At 36.4% G+C, this 27,510-nt stretch overlaps 2 protein-coding genes across 7 annotated transcripts in view; both read right to left on the reverse strand.

Moving 5' to 3' along the window:
- Positions 1–2,120: 2,120 nt before the first annotated feature.
- On the reverse strand, positions 2,121–14,001 carry LYVE1 (lymphatic vessel endothelial hyaluronan receptor 1). Its single transcript, XM_075047070.1, has 6 exons — positions 13,212–14,001; positions 8,437–8,596; positions 8,191–8,330; positions 5,354–5,653; positions 4,484–4,562; positions 2,121–3,736 (listed from the first exon to the last, which is right to left on the reverse strand). The coding sequence occupies exons 1-6, from the start codon at positions 13,291–13,293 to the stop codon at positions 3,550–3,552; spliced, it is 948 nt and encodes a 315-aa protein (XP_074903171.1). The 5' UTR covers positions 13,294–14,001; the 3' UTR covers positions 2,121–3,549.
- Positions 14,002–16,444: 2,443 nt separating this feature from the next.
- IRAG1 (inositol 1,4,5-triphosphate receptor associated 1) overlaps positions 16,445–27,510 on the reverse strand; it is an 80,005-nt gene continuing 68,939 nt past the window's right edge. For 5 of the 6 annotated variants that reach the window (XM_075048081.1, XM_075048085.1, XM_075048080.1 and 2 more), the window contains 5 exons: positions 26,480–26,587; positions 25,272–25,339; positions 22,198–22,317; positions 21,174–21,305; positions 16,445–19,870 (listed from right to left, as the gene is read on the reverse strand). In XM_075048081.1, coding sequence (XP_074904182.1) covers positions 19,630–19,870; positions 21,174–21,305; positions 22,198–22,317; positions 25,272–25,339; positions 26,480–26,587 — 669 coding nt within the window. In that variant the 3' untranslated portion in view covers positions 16,445–19,629. The remainder of the gene's footprint in view (positions 19,871–21,173; positions 21,306–22,197; positions 22,318–25,271; positions 25,340–26,479; positions 26,588–27,510) is intronic. The other variant, XM_075048084.1, reaches the window with a different exon arrangement.

Below are 27,510 nucleotides of genomic sequence, written 5' to 3' on the forward strand. Positions count from 1 at the left end.
AGCGCGCGGCTCTCGCCGTTGCCGGGACACGGCGGACGCCGGCGCGGAGGCGGGGCGCGGGGCGGCAGCGGCGGGCGCTGAGGGGCGGGGCCGCTGCCGGCCTGACCCGCCGCCCGCCCGGTAGCGGTCCGGGCTGGAAGAGCGTTGCGCACGGGGGAGCCGGCGATCGCCTTACGGCCGGGCGAGGCGGGCCCCGCCTGGACATCCTTTCTGTTCTGCCGCAGAAAGCTCGGTGTACCGAGCTGTTTCCGTTAAGAGTCGTCCTGTCACAGCTGGAACGACCGCAGCGGGGTAACTTTTCCGCAGACGGGCCTTGCTGCACCCCCAGCAGGTGCCCACTCGGCGCTGCACAGCTCAGGGCTCCCGGCGTCTGAAGGGACGTGCGGCTGCCTGTACTATTCTCTTTTCCGTTAGCTCTCATCAGTAGCGATGTACATGATACTTAATTGCCTTGGGGAGACCATCCCAGGCCAGCAACTGCTGGTGCAAAACACCGCCCCACCCTGCCGTAACAGCCCGGGGGGGCGGGAAGAGAGCACCCCGGTCTGCGCGGAGGGTGTGGGAGTTGGATGTGTGTGGCAAAGGTCAACGCTCGCTGGCCTTTTTACAAAAAAACCAAACATAAATGATAACAAGCCATTTAGGAACAGAAATTGTAGAACATCCTCTAGGTCATCCACATCCTGATGCCTCAAGGTTTAATTCTAGAGTGGTTTGGGTTGGGTTTTTTTTTTTATTTAAAGAGGAGAAAAGGAGTAGTACTTCCCCTTCCTGCCCGCTTCTGTTCACACATAGGCACGTGTACTTCCCACAATAAAGGCATCCCTGTACTCCAGACAGGGATGGGGTTGGACTGGGAACATCGCTCTGTTTCCTGCAGGCCAGCCACCCCGTTCGCTGAAGGTCAGCAAACATCTGTAGCCTCAGTGTGGGAATCTGGGTAGTGTTACTGTCAAATGACTAATACAAACTCATCTCCTGCTAGGTGGAATGAATTATTTGTCCAAGACACTTGAGCATAATGCCATTTCTGAGACGGCAAGGACCTTCATAGCTGTTGAGAATGCCTTGTAAAAAAGAAGCACAACACTTGAGAAAAGTCAGAAACATAATGAAGAATTTCTCTTAAGTTTCTGCTACTACCGGTTAAGGATTTGGGTTTTTGACACTTTCTGTCTAGAACTTAAATAAATGTTTCCTGTTTGCTTTGTAGTGGTACATCCCTTGCAATTCTATTAAACAATGAGCAAGTATGTTTTATACCTTCTAGTTTGAATGTGACTGAGCAGTACTCATTATATACAGACAATATCAAATACAGTACTTGTTGATTAGTACTTATAGCTAGCTTTTATTACATACAGAACAGTGTAACGGGTTCCTTTTAGCCTTTGTAGTGTTAGCATAAATTGTGTGATGGAAAGGAGGGGCAGATTACACTACGTGCATTGGCCAGGTGTCAGTGTGAAGGTCAGGATGAAAGCTATCTGAGCTTTTAAGGTACATGATAAGACATTTATAGGTTACAGCAATATCTTATTATATTGGCTGGTATAGATTTTTTAGAAAGTAAACACTTCAGGGGAAAAAAACCCTTATTTAGATCTAAAACAAGCAATAAACTTCCAGCCGGAGTAGAACTAGAGAACAATTTTCTGAATTTCTTTAGGTGTGAATGAGACAATCTGAGAGAAAAGAAAGTTGATACTTGTGGAATAGAGGTAATGTCAGTAGGAGAGTAAGAGAAGTGATAATTATCTCTTGGTGGTGGAGAAAAAGAATAGAAAACCAGGTAATTTCTAATCTCTAAAACATGGAAAAGAGAGGTGGAAGAGAAATTGTAAAGTGTCACAAAAAAGTCCAAAATTACCTGGAATCCACTAACATTGCCTGTGTCCTTAAGCCCATTTGCTATTCTGACACCATCATGACAAGTGTTGGCTGTGGCCTTTCCTGATGGCCTTATTTCTGCTGTGTACTCTCACTGCTTACACAGCATAGAGTGCTTTCATTCGGGTTGCCAGGAGAGATACATGGCATTACTGCAGTATTTTGCAATGAGAGGAATTACTTATCTGAGTGGGAAGGCTGTATCTAGTGTTCCCTCTGTTGCACATTTTTCTGCTGAAATTCTGTTGATGGACATCTGAAATTAGTAGTTTTTAGAGCTGTACTGAATCACAGTCTTTCTGCAGTAGTACAGTAGTATAGCTTTAATGGCAGTGGTGGACTGCATATCAACACAGTCCAGACTCTTGGAGGCATGAAATATTTCTGAGCTATCAAAAAAAAAAAAAAGAGAAAAAGGAAAAAGAAAAAAAAAGAGAAAACAAAAAAATAACAAAGGGAATTGCTAAGTATGCTATTAGCAATACACTATAACTCACTATCGAGTGGAATATATAACCACTGGGCAATTTTTAAATTTCTGTGAATTGAAAATACGAAAGTTCATAACCCAGTATCCTACACTGTAGAAAACACAATACAGGTGAGTAGTTCTATTGCTATTTTATTTAAGACTTAACGTTTTTCAACTTGCTGGATCTAAAAAGAAACTCCCTTTGCTATAATAACCCCTTCACATATAAAAATAAGTTATCCAAACAACTTAGTCAAGAAAATATTCAATAAATTGCCAGTGGTGTTGTTTTAGAACAACTAATTACTTCTGTAACATTAAGGTTATATGAACTCTTTTTACCATGAGACAGCTTTCATGAGAATAAGTTGTCCAGACAGATATATCTACCATGCTTTATTTTTTTATGAAGTACTGTAAATGTCCCATAACATTTGAGATCTTTATTATGAAAGCCACACTTAAATATACATAAAAGATCTTAAATATAACTGTTGAGATACAGTTCAAGGGGTTTTTTTCCCTGTCAAATATCTGATACAGAAGAATAATACAGGTTTTAATAAATAAAACAGTAAATTATGATATGATGAAGATATCTAAGAAAGTTATTAATTGCTATATATATATATAAACATCAGCTTCTTTGTACCCTTCCTTGGGTATTTGAATGACAGTGGGTTGATCCTTTTTTACTCACTTGTAAACAGACTTATTTCTTCTGTTTGTAAACAGACTTTTTGAAAACAGTATGCAACTACTTAATGGAAATAAGCTAATCTACATGAGGAAGAGCTACCGTATCATCATTTTATTTTAGATGTTAAGTTAGCAGACATCCTCTGCCCATATAAAAAAAACCCCTTTCATTATATATTGATCTGAATTCCATGCAAATAGTTAACACACTGCATGTTGTTAATAGCATATTCCTATTTACTTCTTTATTAAAGATGAAAAATGAGCTGTAGTATGGATTTCTTATTTATTTCAGGTAAACAAGATACCATATTCTTCTGCAAGAGCATTTATAGCTAAAGATGTAATTATTAAAAAAACAAGTTTTCATATGTTAAGATAGAGAAAATGTTCATTCATGAGTATTTACAATCACCCATGTTTAAAAGCATTGCTAAATTCTGTTTGCTTCATTTTACATTTCTATCAAGAAGTATACATTCTTCCCCTTAAACTTCTGCTTCTAGACATTTTACTGTTGCCTCAGGCTTGGTTTTAGACTCTTCTACCTTTTTTCCATTATTTGTTGTTTCCTTCTCAGGTGTTTTGTCATTTGACTTAGTCTCTTTGAGAGCAGTAGTTTCAACCATTTCTTTTTGCTGATTCTTGTTTGAAAATGGGAAGGTTTGCTTGTACCTTTAAATAGAAAAAAGGTTAGTAAAGCAGGAACACTGACATAGTTTGGGCAGTATCACTCAAGAAATAAAGTGAAGAATATCTAGAATTAACTTTCTTTGCCATACTCAGGCAAAACTCTCACAGAGAATAGTGGCATACTAGATCATTGTACTTTTTCAAGCAGTGTGCTTTTTAAAGAATTTTTTTTTTTTTTTTTAAACAGACAGTGTATATTCAGGATTCATGGTACATAATGATAAAGCTATCTGGTCTAGGATGTGAGAAATGCACACAACTTTTTGATACGATTTAATGATGCACTGTGTTGAAGATCTTTAGGCATGACAAATGAGCTCAACAATTATTTTTTTTCTCGACACAATCATAGTCCAAGAATAAAAACTTTTACCTTGAGTCTGACATAGAAAGAAACAAGAAAAAACCTGCATAAACAGGCTTATATACAAACAGATGCACACTTCATTTTTTCTATTTTGGCACTCTTGGAAATGTTTCATGCTAGGCATGACTGACTAATCAAAAATAGGCAATGCTTGTCCTTGGTTCCTTTTCTAAAGCAGGGAATGGCAACAGCAACAACAATCTTTATCTGCATAACAACAGGGTTTCAGATTTTGTTCTTTGTGCTACAGTGTTATGTCATTATCATTATTTCTCTGCTCTTCAGCTATATATTGAAAATATTCACTGGTTGTACTCTAGGAATTGACTCAGTCCAAGAGTAAAAAAAAGAAAAAAACTTACTTTTTGATATAGCAGACTGCTAGAACAACTGAAATAATGAAGAAGATGACTGCCAGTACAAGAAGTGCAGTGGGGATGCCTAGAGATAAAAGTGTGGAGGTAAGCATAGAGTTTTTATATGTACTTAATCCTGGCTTTCTAAAGGCTCATGAGCATAAATCCAGATTATTCTAAAAACAGGCTAGTGTAGGAGGTACATACACATCAACTCAGGAGTAGGGGTATTAGGAAATCTCAAAAGGTTAGTTACTCCTGTTCGTTTTTTCAAGAGAGACTAAAACACATATTTAGGCAGTCCCTGACAGATGCTTGTCTAATCTGCTCATTGGAGGGTTTTTAGAACCTGCCTAGAGAACACATTTTTGTGATTAACTATCCTTACAGTTAGAATGCTTTTCCTCATATTTATTCTATTTCTCAATTGCTGTATATTAGGATTACTTATTCAGACCTCATATCTTGAGACCACCTCCATATTTGGAGAACAACAATTCTCCTTAAAACTTTCTTGGCTTCTTTTGTTTTTAAGAGCCTGCAGAGTTTTCCATTACTCTGAGGACATGGTGTTTGCTAAGACTTTCTCAGAAATGTATTTACCCCAAATCACATTAACCAGAATGAACTTCCACTATTTCGTATAAAAATATTATCAAAAAGTTATAAAATAAGATCTTACTTAAAAATTATTTAAAGATCCTCGGCCTTCAAGCTTTGCTTTTGCAAAACTATAACACTCCTATTCTGCCTCTGGGTTCAGCTATATCGAAATGGATGCTGGAGTAGCAAACAAAAATAGCAGTAAACAGTTTTACTGCTAACATCTACGTAACTAGCTCTTCTAATTAAATAGCTACCATATATGATCTTTACCTCCAAAGACAATGGCATCATTCTTAAAAGCAGCATGGGAATTGTAGTTAGGAGAGTTGATCGGTGAGTGTTCCTCTGGCATTTTTGTAGTAGTCCCCTCTGTTGGCAATATAGTTTCAGTTATACATATTACGCGGAATTTTATGTTTTTCAGGGATTGTTCTGACTCAGTCACATGGGGCGCTGCTGTGATGTTCTCAATCAAATCAGAGCCTGAATATGCAGTTAAGTCCGTTGGTGCACTTGATGAAGGTAGTATGGTTGTAGTTGGATCTGGTTTACATGAATTAATATGAACATCTGCAGCAGGGAAAGGTAATACATAAGAGTTGTTTCGGATGTTAGTTTTGTACTTAGTGTATACACGTGTTTATTGAAATTGTTCCTCAGTCACTCCCTTCTGGAAATTACTATTTGTTTATTCACAAAAGCGTTACCCAAATCAGGCATGCCTATTTCAAACATGTGTCTACCACCCAGATTACGCACCTTTTATCATTACTCACACAGTTAAACACTTTTTTGAGGAAGTGTGGCACTCATTTTATAATTACATACCAATGACAAGATTCTTCCTGAAATGTACTTAGAATGATAATGCATATAAAACCCAATAATATGACCTCCTGCAGAGCAGGAGACTTAACTGCAGATCCCAGATTCAAAAATATTTCTATTATATTGTGTATATATTCAAAAGATATATATGCACTGTTGCTACTCGGAACACTACTTTGATTTTCTGGAAACAGAAGTAGCCCATAAAACTTTCAGGTAAACCAGGCACCAGCATGAGATTAAAAAGTGACACAATTCTAATGGGGGCTAGAAAGAAACAAACTTCAGGCGTGCTCAGAAATTAAGTAATTTAAATGATGTGAATGTTGTCTATATAAAAATGTGGGTGCAAGTGGACTTTCATATGTAAATGGAAAAGCTGAGTTCTGAATCAGGCTCATGTGAAAATGTGAAAATTCTTCTTTTCTAGTGAGGTTCTATATTCTATAAAGCTATAAAAATTTCACTAAAGTAACAAGCAGATTACAACATAAATAACAGGGAAACAATGAATGTACTGTTCTCCAGATGAATCCCTGTGGGACGTCTGATGACGCAGTTACATTCACAGAATAAAAAGCTAAATGGCAGGAGCTTTTTACTTTTTCCACTACCGTTTTCAAGTGATTTTGGCATTTCTTTGGCACAAAGAAAATTGACAGAATGAGTTTCTGCCAAATACTTTGGCTAAGTAATAGCCAGAACAGGCAACAGTTTAGCAATTAAGATGAAGAAATGCAGAATCATCCCAATAGTAAATATACATTACTTTAAGTTATTTTCTAAACATTCAGCAAGCTTAACTTTCTTCACATACGGTAACAGTATAATTTTTTTGAGTTAAAGTTAAACAAAACAAGTAATTTGGAATTACTTGCTACCTCCTTAGCATTACCCAACCTACCCAACATTTCCGACACATATTTCATGCACTGAAACACCATGTTGCATAGGAACAGAAGAAATAACGGTACCAATAGGAGCAGCTTCTTTTAAAGCATGTTGCCCGAGTTCTAATTCACCTATGCATTCATCAATAAAAGCTATGGGCTGTAGAGAAAAACTAAGTTAGCCCAATCATGTAATTTTTAACTCTACAGGTTAGGTGATAAGTCAATTATTAATGGTGCTTTCTCTCTGCAGTGCTTTCTTATCAGATACTTTGTAAGCTGACTGCTTATATTATGTACCCTCCTTCACTAAAATGGCCCAGGATCATGAAAAAAGTCCCGCTAGTGAAAGCATGGCCTTCTCCCTAACAGCTTTATTATCAGTCTCTTCGTAAGCTCCAATGTGCACAGTCACCAGGCATGGTCTTAGGTCTTTGTATCTATGAATGGGTATATCTTGCATATCCATTTTTCTCCTGATCTTTCCAACTCTTATTCACACATCTTTCCTGAAAAATTTCAGGATTTTGTACATAATTTCTTGCTCTTGTTATCTAAAACTCATTGGCAAGGTCTGGGGACTGATCAGAAATAATTTATTGATCCTGTATATGGTCTAATTATCGGGATAGTTGTTACATAATAACCATAGATACAGGACAGTAGCAGGAACACAATGTCTCTCGTTAAATAATTATTTTTAGTTAATACCACAGAAGTCGTTAAGAAACAATATTGATCTATTGTGCTGAGAAGATCTAACTTATATCAAGGCCCAAGTTCCACTGTTGTATCTTCAATCTGGAAACAGGCAGTCAAGAATGAGGGGAAGGACAGGTCTTTTCACACATAGGATGATGCACATTAAAGGAAGCTGTTTGATTTTACTGATAGTAGATTGGGAATCTAGTTAATTTTATGGTCTCTCAGCTGTTCTAACTTATATTTTAATTTAGTTTAATGGATACATTTCCTTTCATGAAAAAACATTCAACTTTTCCTGAAGTACCCTACTCTTGGTCTTTTAAAAGAAAACGCACACCTCACACAGATGCTCTAGTTAAAGATTCGATTCACTCTCTTTCAAATTAATGTGCCTAAGTAATCAAAACATATTAAGACCATTATGTCAACATTACAGAATGGTAAAAGCAACTCTTCTTCAAGAGCTTTCATGGCAGCACCAAATTATTAATTCAGATTAACTGAATTGACCTTTTGTATTTCTTGGAAGATTTTTACACTACAGAGCTAAGTACAGCTTGACAACATGTAAGACTAGGGGGGAAAGGGCCAACAAATTATAAGAACTCACTCGTGATTTTTTCATGCAGGTATTAATAAAAAACAAACCAAACCACAAAAAATGTAGTTGTCATGCTTACATACCTGAGGAATTGAAGCAGTAAACTTTAAATGTTTTAAAGGGTTCAGCATGCCATGGCACTAGTCCAACGTTGCCCTTACCACATTTCTTGTTTGATGTTATCCGAGGAATGACAACCAATCCATCTTTTACCCATCCATAGCTACAATAAAAAGCATCAGTACTTTTAATATTAGGTTTATCACCAGCCTCAGATGTGTGTAAAGGCATTCACTAAAGGTAATGAGACACTAACTAATGTCATATACCTGCATGTTTCAAAGCCATGTTTCAAAGCCTTTTCAACTTGGTCTTTACTTGCCAATTGTAGATTCAGTTGATTACATGCATTACTTGCTTCTGAGAAATTAACTTTCTCCTCAAGATAAATTCCTACACCTGTGATCCTGCAAGGTGAAAGAATGGAACCTGTAATTTAGACATAAATATTCAAGGTTAGTATTTGAATATTAACATTTATTCCTCATGAAGAATTTAAGATCACATTCAACTGAATTGAACATTGTTAAAAGTTTCTAGCTTGAGGATAGTAGAAAAATAATTTCTAGCAAAAAAGATATACTTTAAAAATACAACATATTTTCTTAACACAACAGTCCAGAATTTCAAGAGGTTTGGCTGTTGTTAGAATAAATGCATATACAGTTGGCATTTGAGTCATTACCGGGAGTCAGTTTCTTACAAAAGACACTCTTATTTGTCATACTTATTCATGCAAAATGGGAAGAGTAATCAGACAGGGTTTTTTTTTCCTTTTCTTTAAATTAAAATGATAAAACTAACAGTTGCACTGAGGCACTGATTCTGTTAGTACACCACTCTTACCAATATGAGTTCTATCAAAGGTATTATACATAATTTTTCATGGAATTAATATACCAATAAGAAAATATGCTTATAAAGACTTTATCATTCCTTATGTTCCTTATTCCTCCTAAACTTATCATTTTTTTTCCTAGCTTGGCATGATGCTTCCACCCCCCAGCCACTGTCAAGTGTTCAATCTACTGAGTGCTTGGCAGGCAGCAGGAAAAGAGGACATAGGCTATGTGAATTTATGACACTTTTCCCCATTCCTCCTCCATAGGTAGTTCCTCCAGCTTTTTTCGGTAACCACAGCTGGCACACTATTCATGACTTCTGCACCAGGAAATGGATAGCTTAGGTCTCATTACACCTGCTTTACTTTCTTAGCCTGTGTTAAGGACATAGGACAGAATTCAGGATTTGACACAGATGAGGGGAAAGGATATTGCTCTTTTACCTCTATATTTCACTGGAAGCATATACTGGAAAAAAGATTTTTTTCTTTCTTGAGTTACATACAGTAATTGCCATATTAAATGAAACATTTCAGCGTTTCCTTGCAAACATTTCAGATAACCAACAGCCACAGGTGTTACTTCCTTACTCAATATGCTTTTCAGACGGTGTGCTCACCAGGTATGTACCCTAATGAATATTTGATAAAATCTATGCATCAGAATACAGGCAAGACACAAACTCTGAAGGCAGGATGAAGTGATGCCTGCAGATCCACCACATGGCTTATTAGCAACAGAGGTTAAACTGAATTTTATGAATGAAAAGATAGAACTAGCAGCCAAGTCACTCTCATGATGAGAAGGGGATAAAAAGATGACTAAGCTTTTGTGGAGTGCTAAAAGAAAGGCAGGCTTTTCGCTCCCACTGAGTGTGGTGGGGTTGGAAATGGCTTCTGGTAAAAGATGTATCTCTGCTGTCCTTACATTTAGTTTAATTGACTTAAATACTTGGTACAGCAATCATTGAATTAGGTGGATTTATCTTAGCAGCGATGGAGGCTGTGGCCTCCCATTAACTCTTTTTGGTACTGTGTAGACCCAGTCACATGGCAGGTGAGCCACTGAACACTTGAGCAGTCTCCATAGCCAAATCATGGCTGCATCCAGCCCTGACTTGAACATAAGACAAGCCCAAACATATTGCATGAGGATGCAGAGAACCCCTGTTGCTCAGTGAAGATGTGTATGTAGGTATCAAGGACCTCAAGTCTATCCAAGTAGTCCCAGTGTGAAGATGATTCACACTGTCAAATTTCTTCCTTTCAGCCAGCCTGTCTTCATGGATGTCCTCTTGTATGTCTTCATTTTGGCCAAAGCACTTCTGTGTCAGAGAGGTCAAATGCTGGAACAGGCTTCCTAGAGAGGTGGTCGATGCCCCAGGCCTGTCAGTGTTTAAGAGGCATTTGGACAATGCCCTTAACAACATGCTTTAACTTGGTCAGACCTGAATTGGTCAGGTTGGACTAGATGATCATTGTAGGTCCCTTCCAACTACTCTACTCTACTCTACTTGTTCTGGTATTAAGTTTTCTTGATTCCCTTTTGCTAGCAGGCAACTCTCTTGGTCCTCTTGAGAATAATTTCTGGTTTCCTGAATAACTCCCTGTCTCAGCTGCTGAGGCACATGCCACAATTCCTCTTTCTTTGTTTTCAAGACCTCACTCCTCCTCTAGGGTTTATGCCTAATTCCTTTCTCCCCTTACTACTTTTTATGCTGAGACTTCAATCTTATTGTTTACTTGGTCAATTATTTTCCTATCTTTAGATATGAGCTAATACAACTTTTAAAAAATATAATGTGGAGAATGAAAGTTTCTCAATGACCAACGTTACAAATTTCAAATAAAGTTGAGCAGCTGACTGAATGGAATTTCCTGAAACCTTAGAAAGTTGCTGAGATACTTGTAAACTATGACAGTCTTTAGTCATTCAATTACAGGACAAGTATTTTTACATGAGAAATGCATTATAGATACATAGCATAATATAAAAATTCAGTACCAGAAAATTAAGTCTTAAGTGATAAGAAAAGTGACTGTAGGACATCGACCAAAGTTGTACCTTAGAATTCACTAAGCCTTTTAAAACAAAATGGTGAAGTAAAAGAAATGTTTTGGAAAAGTTATCAGCTTCAATCTAAGTTCCAGACATTTTTACAGTACAAGGAAGAAATCCAGAAAAAGAACAGTAGCCTCTTCAAGTCTTTTCATCAGTTCTTAAATCACCTCTGAACTCTGTTCTAAAGATGACTGAGTTTGTACAGGAGACAGACCAATCCTTCAGAAGCATATTATCCTTTTTAGTCCTCAAGCTACACATAGCTGTACTTTAAGCTTTGCTCTATTTAGTTAACCTACTAATAATAGGACATTCTCCTCAGTATTTGGGTCTTGTGTGAAAAAACTGTTATACTGAGAAAGGTGGGAAGACCTAGACAGAAGAATCTCACAACAAGACAAAGTTGTCATAGGACAGGAAGAAAATTGTTTGATTTTTGTAAGCTATGGGTATTGGCTTTATTGGGCATTAGTTATCTTATTGCTTTTTGGGGGAAGCTCTTGTTTCTATCTCTTTGCCTTGCACCAAGCCTTCACTCTGATTTATTAGAGAGAGTTTCCTTTGGCTGCTGATGTCAGGGAGCAGCAAGAATGAGGCTGTTGCACAAGGAAAGAAGACCCAGGAGCTGAGGGTGACCACAGCACAGGCAGGACAGTGCCCTCACCACCGGGGCACAGTCCCACAGCACCTGAACAGGACCACAGTGGTGACAGTGGCAGGTTTCACTGGCAGCCACAGAGAGAGCAAGACAATGAGTCAGATGCAGAGTTCATCCAGAAAGTCCATTTGGGAACAGCAGAAGATGGTGCTACGTGTAACGCATGCCTGAAGTCCATCCTGGAGAGAAGGCTACCTACAACTTAAGTCCAGAGTACGTCTGTGAAGCCCAGTCAGTAAGTCACTACAGGAGGGGACAGGGCATGCTACAACACAGCTCCAAGACACAGCTGGAGATCAGCCCTGAGCTTAACTGGAGCTCTTGGACCAATGAGCAGAGGATGCATGAGTAGGTACCCCAAGGGAGGCTTGGAGGGGAAGTAAGAGGGGTCCTAACAGCTGGAAGGAATAATCTTAAGACTCAAGCTCTCCATTTCCCCAGTGAAAATTATTCAGTGGTTGGGATTGCTGGAGGAGACTACTGTTGTTAGGTACTCCAATCCTGTGGAATTTCAATAGGATTTGAGTTGAGCATCTAATTCACAGTCTAGGTTTCCTTCAAAAGCCTTTCAGTAGATAAGAATATCAGTTGTCTGCAACAATGGTGTATGTTCTTTTACATAGGTAGAGCAAGCATTTATTCCTTGCAAATTACAGTGAAACATGTGGAAACATCTGATGTACATTGAGTATCTGCAGATATCCTAGTAGCTACTGCAGTTAGAATAGATTGCATCAAGTTCATTATGGAACCTGAAGGAGAAGATATTCAAAATTCACTAACACATAGAAGAAAGGGCTATTATATGACCCTGACTGAAAAAATAGTTTCATATAGTAACATTTGAGGGAGGAGGGTTATCTAAGAACTGTGTGATAAAGTTGATGTTGGCAATTCCCTATGTTAATTTTTTTCACAGATAGTTTATACAGAATAGGAACTTTTGCACTGTATTAACCAGAGACAGGCATGACTGCCCTGGAGATGATCCCTGCCACACATTTCCTTCGATGTTGCAAATTAAGACAGTGTCAGGATATTGCCAAATCAGAGCAAAACACTGCATTAAAGGTAGCATTTTATCACAGACACACAGAACTGGTTTCATGCATGTTTTGCTCTCCGAGGATTGTACAAAACTGTTTGCTGTGGTATTTTAAATAATAGAAAATAAAATCACATTTCAATAGATCTGAACTTAATCCTAAATGCAATACCAAATCTTTAAAACAAACAGTTCTGTAGCACTTAGACAATAATGCTACAGCATTTAAACTGTAATTGAATTAGACTAACAATGAAAGTTCCCCTATATGCTAGAGTAGTTTCCATTGCACGGTATTCTCAAAACCCTGTGGTTTCCTATGCCAGAAACACATTTACACATGCTCCCTTGCCCCCATTTTTGTTTGTAAATCCAGCTACTTTTTTCAAGTACTTCACTGTTCAACTAGGAGACTTTAAAAAGTGGAATTTTACATACCTGTTATAAAGTAATTTTGAGCCATGAATGTCATAATCCAGACGAAAAACACTGCTGAAGTAACTCCAAAATAAGTTGCCATTGTCACCAACTTGGAAAATTAGGAAATTCAAGGTGATTTGTCTCCTTTGCTAAGAAAAGTTAAGGTATTGGATACTGTCAGACCACCTTTGAGATGACTTCTTGAAAGCAACTTCAGCTGTCACCGCACTGCTTCATAGAAAGAATGTCAGAGCAAATGTGTTGATTGTCCCACTCAAAGGTGAGGTCACTGACTGGAAATCCCTAATCACCCTTTACACTTTCTTTCATGTAGGGCTTGCTGGAAAATTTAACTACTGCTGACTCAGAAAACACAGCTGAGGAAGGGAGATAAGACTGTTAGACTGCTAAGTCAGTAAATGCTTTGAAATAAGTTGTTCTTTTGCTATTTTTTCCTGTTTTACTGATTAATAGCTCATTACTCATGTTGTCTATTCATCTGGTAAATAAAACAAATTCTCTATTGTATCACAGCACGCCAGGCAGGACTTTTCTTTTGGAATTGGAAGGGCATCCATTCCCCACTATCCTATTTGTCTTCATGTAGTACTTTTACTTTCCTTTGCCTTAGAGTTCCAATGCAAAAATAGGTACCATAACACAGAGATACCTAGTTTTGAACAGATTTGGAGATACACTACTGTAAATGGGATTCCTTGTGAGACTGTAGGGACAGAGGTGGAAGCCAGTCCCTTCACTGCTGCCTTTTGTGAAGTTCCAACAAACAGTAACTCCAACAGATTGATTCAAAACACTGATGATCCTCACAGCTATAACTTAAAAAACCTTCAGGAAGCCTTAGCAAAGAAACAATTTTTTTGCAGAGATTCCAACACAGAGCAGGAGTGGAGTTCAAGAGATCAGCTAGTGACCTTTACTGTCAGTAGGATCAGCTGTATTTATGTTATTCCTGACGGATGTTTGTCTAACCTGTTCTTAAAGACTTCCAGTGACAAATTCCTAACATTTCCTCAAACGCTCTATTCCAGTGCTTCACTGTTCTTTACTGTTAAAAGGTATTCCCTAGTCTAAACTGACTTACCCACACTGTGGTGTAAACCTATCACTTTTTTTCCTGTTGGAAATGGACATGAAAAATAGTTTATTCCCTTATGTTTTGCATCAATCTTATGTATTTAAAGAGTTATGCCTCTGCTCCCACTTTTCTTTCAGCTAAGAAACCCCAGCTTGCTCACTCCTTCTCTCTAGCTGAGGCCTTGCCAATGCCAAGTACTGATTAATAAATTACTTTACCTGCTTATACAGTTCAGAATGGTATGAGCCTTTTTTTGCAACAGGATGATTTTGTTACATCGTGTTTGTGATTCAGTAAACTTTTAGATGTCCTATATCCCCACGCTGTTTTCAAGGTCCTGTAAACACAAGCATAACAGTAGCTACCTCTTTAAACTGCGGTTTGCATTGTAGAAAGTTCCCACTTAATATATTAAGATAGTATTAACTTTTATCCGGGCACAGGCTCAATCTCTTCCAGCAGCATACAGCATGGTTATGGGTATACTATAACATAGACAGGCATCTACAGGCTGACTGGAGAATGCCATGGGTTAATGAAATGATGTCTCCGTTAGCAATAAAGAAATGAAAATCGGGTTGTGTTTGGGCTGTGGTTTGGAACTGAATATTGGTAAAGCTCCTTGAGATCTTAAGACAAATTTCTTGCTCTAATTTCTATTCACTCCTTTATTGAGTTGTACTTACCTGCCTCTACAAAATGATGGCAACCTGAAATAGTGTAATCAGACTTAATCTCACTGAAGCAAGTTCTAAGTGGATTCACTTGCATTTACAATGCAGGAGCAGAAACTAATAGTTATTCTATAGCTCTCACAGACTAGTAGTCTGTGGCTGTAAACCACTGATAACATGAAATAAAATCTTACCATCTCCATGCTTACCTTGAACTGCTAAGTATTTCCTACCCTGAAAACTAGTCAAAAGCCGAGTTTCTGACATTTTAAAATTGCATGCTAATTGTCCTTCCAAGTTTTAACACTTTGTGCCTATTATCCTCACTGTGGCAAAGTTTCTTTAGTCAAACACTGTCCATGCTACTGATGTTTAGTAGGATTTTTAGCTGGAAAAATGAGATAAACACCTTTGTAACACCAAACAAAAGTATAAGCTCCTTCACATGATTTTGTAAGAGCAAACTACAGATTAGGAGAGGGAGAAAAGAATTTTGGAATGATGAAGTGAGACTGAAATAACTTTTTTTTTTTTTGGTCAGTATCTTCCTTTTTATATTTCAGCTGTTCCAAGACAGTGTGGAAGATCACTTACCTGGACTGTAACAGTACAAAAAGTCTTTAACCTGTGTGTGAGTCTTCATCACAACTTGTGTGGTGATAAAAAAACAGCCTTATACTGAATGTTTAATTAGCATTTGACCTACTTATAGTAACCTATAAGGAAAATTCCCAGCATTTCATGCCAGCATGTTTTAAAATGCTGATGAGGATTGCTAAACAGAAAACTTTTGATATGGGAGAACAGACTTAACTGTTCTCTACAATCATTTGTAAAGGAACCTTGAAGCCTGAACAACAGGAGATGACAAAAGTTTAAAAAAAAAAAAAGTTTATGTGGAAAATACAAATGTCAGGGTCTTTTCCTGGGAACAGTAATTCCTTTCAAGGTTGTTGCTGTCCCAACGTTTTTCTCCCTGACACAGACCATCAGAGATTCATCTCTATTCTTTGTGAAAATTGAGCATTGTCTCCTTCCTGCTGGTGTGGCAGTTCAGCTCTCCACAAAGCGCAGGCTTCCCAGATCTCCCAAGCCTACAAGAGCACAAAGCAAATAAAGAATCCTAACCTTTCACTCAATCTCCTTAGGTTACAGATTTCCCTTGTGGCTTTCTGGGTTCAACCTCCTCAGTGACATGCAGCCTCCCTCTGATGCAGGAGTTAAACTCTTTCCAGGATATTTCAGTTTCCTCTCTCGTTTCTAGGGTATGACAGGGATGACCCTGCTTACAAACACTTTCTCTATTGAAACAGGAGTTTGCTTGCTTCTTCTACATCATTTTCCTGAAGAACTGAAAGACTAAGAACAAGATCTTTGGTATGTGTAACATGGCACCACATTATGCAGTATATACAAGGCAGTATGTATTTCATAAGAACATAACCATTAATATGCAGACAGAGTACATGTAAAAAACAAACCACTAAGGTAGCAACATTGAGGACTTTGAAACCATACTTTTATTTCAAAACTCAAGTATGTGATACTATACAGTACAATACCAGCACACTTGTGCAAAATCTTACAATATTACAAATTTAAATATGATACACAAAAATAGTGCCCTTTTAAAATTCTTTTACTAGAAACATCTGTGCTGTGCAGGAAAAACAATAAATGTGTCTTGTTAAAGCAGAAAAATAAATATTGCACCTCAACAAAACTATTTGTGTTAATAGCATAAATAATAGATCTATTTCTCGTTATCTGATGTGATCTTTGAACACAGAAGAGGTTGGGGTTTTTTTCTGGATAAAGAAAACTAATATCCAACAGATAAAATTACATTTAGAATAGTTTTTGAGCTCAATCTAGTTTCCTATTAAAAAAGGTGTCTTCATTAACTAACTGAAAAATATAAGCAAAAATATTTAATGTGCTGTTAGTCATTGTGGTTCATTATTTTTAGTGGACAGTTTGCTCAAAGTAGTTATAAAAAGAACAACAATCTTTTAAGAAATAAACTTTATATTCAACTTTTCATCCCATTAAAATCTCTTGCCTCTTTCAGTCCATTCCCCGCAACAATTAGTAATTTTGTAGCTGAATTATACTTGCCTTAGACATGCAAGTAGTTCAGTTCAAATCAGTATATCTACTTATGGAAATTTGCCTTTGTGCACCAAGTCCACAAAAAGCCAGTGTGCTGAATTTCAAGAGATGATGGAGACTTCGTTCACCCACTGAGCAAAAAAAATTTAGCACGTGCTTAACATTAAGCAGTTCAAGAGTCCTATTGATATCGATAATTTTCTACATGTATTTAAAATAAAGTGTTGGACCCACATCAGTACAGATGTAAATAAGAGCTAATTAATTTGATTATAGTCACTGTTTATTTTTCCTCAGCAGCCCAACATTTCCATAATCACATAATCAAAGATGTGCCATAATTTTTGGCATAGAGGATTCTGAATCTTCAGGACTATTCACCTTCAATTTTTTTTGTCTTATTAAGTTATCAACATTATTTGTAAAGAATATTAAGTTAAAGAAGCTGATTTTAATAAAGTATTCAAAGAGCAACTGACAAGGTTCTTCAAATACTGAAAGTATGTGAAATGTCACAGTAGTTCTTCATAGTCAGATATTCTAACTGAACCAAACAGATACCAAGTAATTTGCAAGAAACTTCCTTCTGTCTTATTCTTTACCAATTACAATTTTAGACCAAATGACACTTTCCCATTATCCTTTTTGAACTTCCTTAAGCACACTTATTAAATATTCCTCAACAATATATACTTTAAAATAAAAAACAAACCTCCCAACTGCTTATAGACTTCCCCCCTGCTTCTCCCACCCCCCAAAAAGTGGTAGTAGTCTGCTTTTTTTTTTTAATCTATTTTTTCAAATTTTTCTTTTCTTTCTCCATATAAATGTCTCTTAAGAAACATGTGGCTAAAGATGTAACAAACAAAATTCATCAGCAGGATATATGTTACTGGTGCCAGATATGTGAATTAAATTTCTGACTGAGTTAGAAACCTGTTTTCTTTGATAGTTACTTTGAGGTTCAGTGTTTACACCAAAAGAAAACAAGACAATACTAACTGCATCTGAACTGAAATTACAGTCCTTCATAACATATCCTTCAGTTGGTAAACAGACTTGCTTATCAGTCAGAAAATACCAGAAGAATGCAATCACACTGATTTTGATATTGTGATTAGAGTCAAGCATATACCTATGGAAAGACATAGTTCATCTTCAATCAGAAGTGATGTTCAGCAGGTACATATGGTATACCTTAAGTGACATGTTTTGGTCTCAGCCCTAGATGGTGTGGTTTTTTACAGGTAATGGCTTCACCATTTTGAAGTTGCTTGTCTAAAAATTTCAGGCTTTCACATTCTTGTGTAAGAACTCACAACTCCCAAATAGGCAGAACTGTTGAAAAATCTGGGCAAAAGATTAATCCATCATGATCTCATAGTTTATATTTGAAAGCATATCAGAACACTTATATATACTTGGCATCAGATTCTGAAAATGAACTACGAAAAACATGCAGTGACTGCTTTAAAGTCCTCTCTGCTTTCATGTCCTGATTCATCTAGGCACTGGTAGGGTTTTGGCTGTATGCAGAACTGTGTTCCTAATGCAGATCTCAAAGGATATCTATTTCCAGTATTAGCAGTAGGGCAGAGCCCACTTAGTGTGATCACTAGTATACAGAGGTTTGAAGAGTTTTTTTTTTCTTTTTTTCTTTTTTCTTTTTTTTTAAATAAAGTATTGAAGATTGCTTCTCATGTCCAAGACTGCTGTATTTTGGGCTTGGGCAACACATCTAATCTTCCAGACAGCAACTACTTTTTGCTGTAACCAGTATTGACTCTGAGTGGCATACACAAATTTGTTGCAAAGCATGTCCCTTTGATATATTGTAAATTCCAAGATTTATTTGATGATATCAACTGTGCTACCTAAAGCTCATTTTAGGTTTTGGTGTGTATCCCATTTAAAAAAAAGTGGTGGTCCCATTCTTAAAGTATATCACAAAATACATTTATGCATGTACTTAGTATTCCATTTAAAGAATCATACAGATAACTCCTCTTATAAAATTACTTTATCAGCACAGCATTTGGTCTGATAAGATAATTCTAATGTTCCATAGAAGAGCTTCTGTTTCTACGCAATAATAATGAATAAGGAAATGAATTAGAGTCTTAAAACCCAAAGGACTTAAATGGCATTAGTACTTCAACAATCACCAATAAATTCAGGAAATGCAAAATAAAGCACTAACTGCAAATGCAGGTTTTATGATTTTCTTCAAAATTATAGCAGAGATGTCAATATCCTGTGCAAATCATTCTTTTAAATGTCATGCTGGTTGCTCATTACTGCCACAACCTTATGATTCAATATTACTTTATTTCTATCAGTCATTTACAATAAGAGGACAGACAAGATTATTTATCAGATTGTCATTTTGGCAAGGTACGTTCACAATGTATCCCCAAACCTCATGGTGTGGAGTAACTCACTTGTCTAACAGATCACATTTAACAGCCATAAGGATGACTAAGCACTACCTTTAAAAACAGTGTTCTAATACGCATACTTGCTCAGGTACCATAAATACATGATTGTTCCTTTATTATTCAGTGCGTTGCTCATGTTGAAATCGTGAGTTCCACCAGGAATACTGATGGGCAGCAGAACAGCTGGCCTTCCCTTCAGGTCCCTCTGATTTTTCATCACAGGAGTTGTATGAATGGTATATTCCCAACACCACAGCAAAAATGATTATCGCAGCCACTACAAGCCATACCACATTCCAGTGTTTACACAGTTTGGGGTACAGTATATGTAAATAATTAATGATGACTTCAAGTCTGCTGTAAAATTAAAAGAAAACTGTTATATATTAATCATATGCAAATTTATTATCTTAAGCTTTTCAATTTGAGAAGTTTCATAGATGTACAGTGCACCAACTTTCTTCCAAATACAAACACCTTGTCAAAGAAGAATCAGACTGTTCTTAAAAGAAGAGCTGTATGCTCAGATATGTGTGATATTTGCAAGATGGCTGAAGACTGTAAACTTGACTTCTACTTCTCCCACCTGTCAACTGGCAAATCTCAGAGCTTGATGTGATGTAAAAATTCTGCACTGTTCATAGCTTGCTCAACTAAACTAAACATTAGAACAAGTTGTAAACATTTCTTCCTAAGAGTTTCACGCCTAGTGAGATAGTTGCCCTTCTGAAGATGGCTGAAATCTCAAATTAGCAGACGTTTATAACCATAATGGTTATGGAATGGAAATTAATTCTTCTGGACCAGGTAAGGATCCCTACCTTAGCTTGGAATTGGACACATTACTTGCTTTGGTGAGCATTCAATTCCTCTCTAATGCAGGAAATTGCAGATATATTGAATTGAGTGGTAGAACCACCAAGGAGACTCAATAATTAGCTCTAAGAAAAGTTGACAATTTCAGAAAAGTTTTCCAGTTAGGCATCAAATGCTTCAGGTAAGACTATAAGCAGATGATTCAAAAGTCCCCAGTACAGACAAAAAGCATTGGGTAGAGATGAACGCAATAAACATGTCACTCTGCTGAAAGGCAGGAACTCCAGCACAGTGCTGTTCTGCTGCACCTACAGAGCTTCCAGAGGGGGCAAGCACCTGCCTGTCCAAGTCAGAGCAAGTCCAACATAACTGAGGAGCTTATCTTAATCTGCGTTTACCTTGTAGATGTACTGAAAGACTCACCTGTGAAGACCCTTTGGGAATGACATATGGCACAAATACGGGCATCAGATTCCTGAATTACGTTTCATGAGACAATGCATGCCTACTGAGAGATACATTCTGGCATCTAAGAACTTCTGCGGAATATTTTTTACCTCAAATCAAAACCAAACCCCATCAAGAAGAAGCATCTTGATGTCAACATACAATTTTAGTTGAAATATCAAAATAAAAAGTTTTGCGTTTTGCAACTATGTTATCTTGGAATATGCCTTTCTGTGAAAATACTGTTATTTCAAATATGCTTCCCCAGACTGGAAGAAAACATGTCAAGGTAGTAGAATAAAATACTTGGAAGATAATAGTATAAAATACTTGGTTGGGTACCACAAATAGAAAAAAGTGGCTCCTCTTGTATGGACATATTACACCACTGCCTCACCTGCTTTTCAGGTTTTTTATCTCATCTTCATGTTCACTTTCTTCATGTTCATCATGACTTTCTTTTGGTGTGTCTTCATCTTCTTCCTTCAATTCCTGAAGTTCTTTGGTTTTCTTCAAGCCTTCCTGATAGCTTTAACACACAAAACATTTTTCTTAATCTAGCACGCTGTATAAACCTGTTCTTATGTGATGAAAAATTAGCTTTATGTTTTGTTACATGCAATAATACACAAGTAGCAGTGTTGCAGCACTTGGAGAAGAGTAAAAATTAGCTAAAGACCCTGAGTATGGCACACAGACAGCAACCCTTCCTTAACAGAGGATTATATTAGCTCTGTTACCAAACTTATCTTGAAAAAGAGATAATAGTCCTCAGCAGAGCACAACTTTTGTCTGTTGTAAAGGAGTTGGTAAGTATTTTTCTATTATTTTTCAATAATTTTGAACACCCTCTAGATATTTTTTTTGCTAGAGAATAAATGCAAATCAGTGCTGAAGATAGATGGCTTATTGGATTCCACAGAAGATCAAAATTTTTGTCTCACTCTTTACATAGTACAAAGTTCTTTGCTTGACATTCAAAAACAGATCCCCAAGTTGTTAATCACCCCAAAACATGCCATATAAAGCACTTTGTGACACAAACAACACAAGTTTACTGCAAGAGTTGATACTTTTTACTCATTTCCATGTATACTTTTGAGAATAAACATTTTAGAAAGTTGTTTTGGATTATCTTATCATGAAGCTGAACACTATTGACATAAAAACACCCACCCAGCTCAGAATCTCTAACTACTGTCCCAAAGTTTGGCTAACATCAATAAAGGATGAAAGCTATGATGCAAATACAATGAGTGAAGCTCACTTGCATTGTTTCCCACATTGCTTCAATTATGACCATCTTCTAGGAGCTCATATGGATGATGTCACTCATTTTGCATCTTAAATGACATTATAAAAAACATATGTCCTCATCTGGTAGCACATTTACAGATTTAGTTCACATAAAATATTCCCACCCTTTGTTATATGCTTCCTCTTCTATCTTGGCTTTAGTTTCAGGATTGATCTCTTCCAACCCACTCTGTGTCAGCACAGAAGTAGAGGTTTCACACTCAGGCTCTCCATTAGTCTTTCCACTGCCAAGGCAAAAGAAACAGACAAATAGAAAACCACTGAAATGTATTGTATTTGGAGTATACTACTGAACAAGAATAATAACACGCAATTTTGTGACTCCTGATTTTTCTTCTGCAATGTACATCGGAGAAATGAAATGTCTTTCTAAACAAAAAAATAAAACACTAAGCAAAATTTTAGTTTCCAAATGTTGTCGTTTAGGAGCAGTAATTAAAATGTTTCTAAGGTATTAAAACTTGCATTTTGTTTCTTCTTTAAAAAAGAAAAGAGCATTTGTTTCCTGGCTTATCCATGGCATTTATTTGCTATTCTTGAAAACACTTCCCTCGACTTTCTAAAAATCATCTTAGAAATTGTAGCCTGCTACATCAGAGGAAAATAATAGAAATAATACCAAATACTAATTTAATAATTTTTTTTTTTATTTGCCTTTTAGGTACTCCCTTCTGCTGACTTTATACACTGAACTGATGTAGAGGTTAAGAAAATACAAACTCATACATAGCTTTTGTCACTAAAACTTTTCTAAAGTAAAAGCTTCCAGCATTTAGCCTAAAAATAAGCCATTGTATATTGCTCTCTTTCTGCAGTGTTCACCTGCCCTTATTTATTTAAGTCTGAGACAAAGAGTTTAAGCGATTCACACATGACTTAGCAAATCTATCAAAGTCAAGGTTTAATAAGCTCAACAGTGGATCCCATTTCAACTTCTAGAATCTAACCCTTTTTGTAGGCCTTATTTTTCTGGCACTAAAATCAATGGCAGAATAATTTGTCCTGACTGACCCCATCTGTGGGCAATGGATTTTCTCTCAAGAAGTTGTATTAACAGTAGACATTATTTTCACTTGGACTTTAAACAAATCATGAGTGTAAGCTTCAAGTGCTTAAATATAGAAAACTGCTGAACTATATAATTTTACACTACTATAGCAGCTGGCCCATGCATACATACTTATGCTCAAACTTGAATTTCAAGTTCTACTTCTGTTACTTGATAACATGATTTGTTTTCTTAAGATCCAATAAGAAATACTGATAAGGGTTTTTTTGGTTGGATGGGTTTTTTTTAGAGTTTCTGTACAGTTTCAAAAGATGGTCTAAATCTTGCAGAGCTCTGTTGAATTGTAACAACTAGTGTCATAGTTCACCGTTTTTGTTTTCCCAGTTGTTGCATATTTTCATTCTTAGTAAAGCACAGAGAAAAAACAAAGACATAAGATAAATTTTGTCCTGCCTCAGCACTAATCTAAAGCACATGAAATTCAATATTCTGTACTGATGTGAGATCTACATATTTTAAAGCTTTTAATTTGCACGTTTAAAACATCCTAAAAAACTTTAATTTAAATTAGTATTACAGATATTTTATTGTGATATTGTAAATAGTCTAAACTACTGAAGTAGTAGTAGTAGTAGTAACAATAACAACAAAAATCAACATGATGTTTTAGTAAGTTTTACTGTTGAAACATCAGCAACCAACTCCCTTAGAATGTACGACATTTCCTGAAAGAGATAAGTATTTGGAAAAGTGCCTGACAATTTTTTATTTTTGCTATCTGGGCTGATTATACATACAAATAAAGTATATACACACAAGGGTTTGCAAATGCACCAGTACCTGTATCCATAATGGTAACTGTTTACTAAGACCTTGTAGAACAGCTTGAGTATGCCTTCACTTCTCATCCCAGTCTCACATGTTTTCATATTGCCCACCTTGGTATTCTATTAATATAGGGGCTTTACATTTGAATAACTTGTATAAAATTAAATTACATGTCTACATGAATTTCAACTGAAACAACTTAAAAGTTCTTTCCAGAAATGTTCAGATGTACATGCTTTCCAGCAGAACAATTCTTAGCTTTCCTTGTTCATATAACTATTATTTTGCTCCGAAAGTGGTACTATTTAAACCCATGGAATGACTCATGAAACTATTATGGAAAATGCCTAACAACAGCACACCTTAATCCAGCCAGGACATCTACACTAATGGTAAGTAATATAGAGTCAAAAGGGCAAATGTTTTAATAAATAATATTTTTGCAATTTATAGTTACTAGGAAAATATAGATATTGAGGTATTTGCTTGTTACTAGGCTAAAAAAAAATCTCTTTCATGTATCTATTTTTTCATTTTAAAATGCAGCCTTCTCTGGCTGTTAAAACTAAAATTGCAGGTTGTTAAAACTAAAATCTCAAACCTAATGCTTTAGTTTAGTTGAATGTTCAATTCATTTTATACTAAAAAAGGAATTACTACTCAATTTAATAATTGTTTTGACTTCTGCAAAATTCTGATGATCTAATATTATGATAAATAATATTATGATAAATTATACTTTGATAAATTATACTTATGTTTATTCATATAAATTTAAAAAGCTGTAGGACACTGGATATCATAGTATTTCAAAATATGACTCTTACCAGCTGGCAACATGTCGAAAAGGTAAGGGCAAAACACTAACTTCTATTACTGGGATAGTCAAGTTAAGAAATATTCATAACCAGGGTTGCTCATAGCCAACTTTAGATACAGCATTAATTTGTTCCAGGAAATATATTAAATAAATAAATAGATAAAAGCCATGTGCATTGCATGTAATACTCTTAGTTTTGTCAAGTTCTGAAGGCAGGCCTACTCAAATGTGTAAATGCATAATCTGCTGCATTTTTTTACTTGATGAGTTCCAATGATCGTAGCAGGCTCAATTTAGTTCTGAGATACTGCGTGTAAACTCTTTGAACATGAAAAGAACAATATGATGGTGATGTAATAAAATACAGTTACCAGATCATGAATCAACCTAAGTCAATATTGTGTCACTGATTTCAATACCTTATGCCTTGATATAACTTCTGTTAGGAAAGATAGAAATTATATCATTTTCATTTCATACTAGGATTTAATAGGTAACAAGATGACCTAGAGAAAACTTACTTTTCTAAAAGTGCTGGCAGAACAGGAGTAGATGTTAGATTGCTTCTTCCATTACCAGGTGACTCAGACTGTAAGTGAAAAACAGCAATATATGTTACATCCATGAATTAATTTCAAATGAGTCTTCAGTAAAATGACAAAGTCAATGTGCTGCTTAGGTTTTCTTCCCACACCCATAAGCAAGGTATCTGTAACACGGAGCTTCCAAATTACTCCCACTAACCACAGTAAACTACAGACTCGCACATTTTCTGTGACATTCCCTTCTACCCTCCTTATTTTGAAGAAGACTTTCTTCTTCATATATTGATCACTGAACTGTAAAATTACTCTATTGCTTCTCTCCATATTATCCTAGGAATATAAGTTTCTTAGCTGAGTTTTTGTTGGAAAATTTTAAACAAAAATAAATCATAATAAATCATGGTAAAAAACCCACACTTGGTTCCTGAAACAACTGACTCTGAGTACTTAATAACTAAATTGCACAAACAGATTGTTTTCTTAAAACTAAAATGGATTTAGCTTCTCAGCAAACCCCCTCATTTAAATAGCCCTATGTTTTTAACAGAAAACTGCATAATTTTCAGGTTATGTGCCATCACAGCTCATCTGTGAACAGTTGGTATATCTTGCAGTTTTTCTCCAAAGCATTTATATAGATTTATTAGGTTCAGATTAGATCCTAATTTAATTTATTAAAAATTTTATAAACAAAAAGTCAAGAGGCTGATAGCTCCACTAATCCCAGATCATCACAGAACCTCTAAATTTGTACCACATACTTTTCTATATGTTTTTCTGTTTAGTGGACTTTTTGGCAATGAAGAGAAGCAGTCCAATCATCTTCTATGGCTTCTAGTTAAAATTTCTCTCCTATAGTGGACAACTATTTTTACTACTTGAAACGTCCCAGTATGTTACTACAGATTAAAAGGCAAATTGCCTCAACTAATGTCCAATGCCTCTGAATCACCAGCTAGCCCTATTCAGCTCTGTGTCCGAAGTGATCATTTATGGTGGTAGATTCTGAAAGCATATTTCCCTTACACAACAGAAATAACCTTTGTCCATCCCCTTCTCTAGGACGAAGTCAAAACAAGTTAAACCAATGAAAGGGCTTACATTTTTTTAGTAACTATGGCTTGGCCCCATGCAAAAGTGGTTTAGACAAAAAGTAGTGTATTTAAAATGTGGGTTTTACTTACCAGGGATGGCATTGAAGGTATGGGTGAAGCTGTTGGTGACTGACCAGGAATGTTTAAGGAGTTAAATTTAGGAACAACAGCAACACTGACTCTCCTCCGAGGCATATTCTGTGAGAAACAACATTTTTTTTTTCCTGTCATACAACAAGATAGACTGAAGAACAATTCTGCAAGTTAATGGGTGTGGCAAAGATGTAGGTTAATGTCCCTTGGGGGAAAGGAGAGTTGGGAGCAAAATTAAGATAAATGGCTGTTAGGGCTGTGGTTTTCCCCAAAAATTCCTCTAGTACTGTCTGGTATGGCACGTGCTTAATGTGAAATGAGGTGTTGTACAGGGATGCTATTCTTTTCCCTCCACACTGAAAGCCCAATAGTGTAAGTCACACAACAGGTATGTTCTGAGTTGATATTGTCAGTTCTTATTAGAGGCTATTATCTTTGGTTAAACCAGGTGTATAATGATAGTGGGAAAAGTGCCAGTGTCACAATGACCTGAAAATAATGAAGTTACACATGAAACTCTTCTCTTGCTTTGTGACCATTATGATATACTGTACCCACTAAGATATATAATTATTTCTAAACCTACAAATTATAACTTTCAGAAACAATAACATCCGTTCCCTCCACTAAAGAGCAGTGCCTTCTTCCCCACCCTTGAGTTGTTAGATATCTATCTAGCATCATGCAACATTGCTTACATTTCCCAAAGACCATGGAAATTCTTTATATGATAAACACATGCTAGCTGTACACAATACATTCTAGCTCAAGTACAGATCATGTAAGTTTTTGCTGTCATTAGGTAACCAAATGCTTCATCCTGTGATATACAGCCTAGTAAAATCTATGCTTCCAACTGAGTAAAAAATCCAAGCATCTAACTGCTTCATCTTAGTGCATATCCAAACACTTCTAAGATTCTGCTCTAGATAACTTTACAGGAAAGTAGTTAAACACAGATTCAGTAAATATAGAAGAGTCACCTACTCCATGATTCTGGTTCTAGACGAAACCAACTATACCTATTC

This window comes from Buteo buteo, chromosome 16 (genome assembly GCF_964188355.1).
Source record: "Buteo buteo chromosome 16, bButBut1.hap1.1, whole genome shotgun sequence".
NCBI lineage: Eukaryota > Metazoa > Chordata > Aves > Accipitriformes > Accipitridae > Buteo > Buteo buteo.

Excerpts from the sequence above, each read along its gene's own strand:
- LYVE1 (XM_075047070.1), bottom strand. The coding sequence starts at position 13,293 with ATGGCAACTTATTTTGGAGTTACTTCAGCAGTGTTTTTCGTCTGGATT. Across the intron at positions 8,597-13,211 it reads TCAAAATTACTTTATAACAG|GTTCCATTCTTTCACCTTGC; the intron begins GTATGTAAAATT and ends TCTAAATTACAG. Across the intron at positions 8,331-8,436 it reads CATGGCTTTGAAACATGCAG|CTATGGATGGGTAAAAGATG; the intron begins GTATATGACATT and ends TTTTTATTGTAG.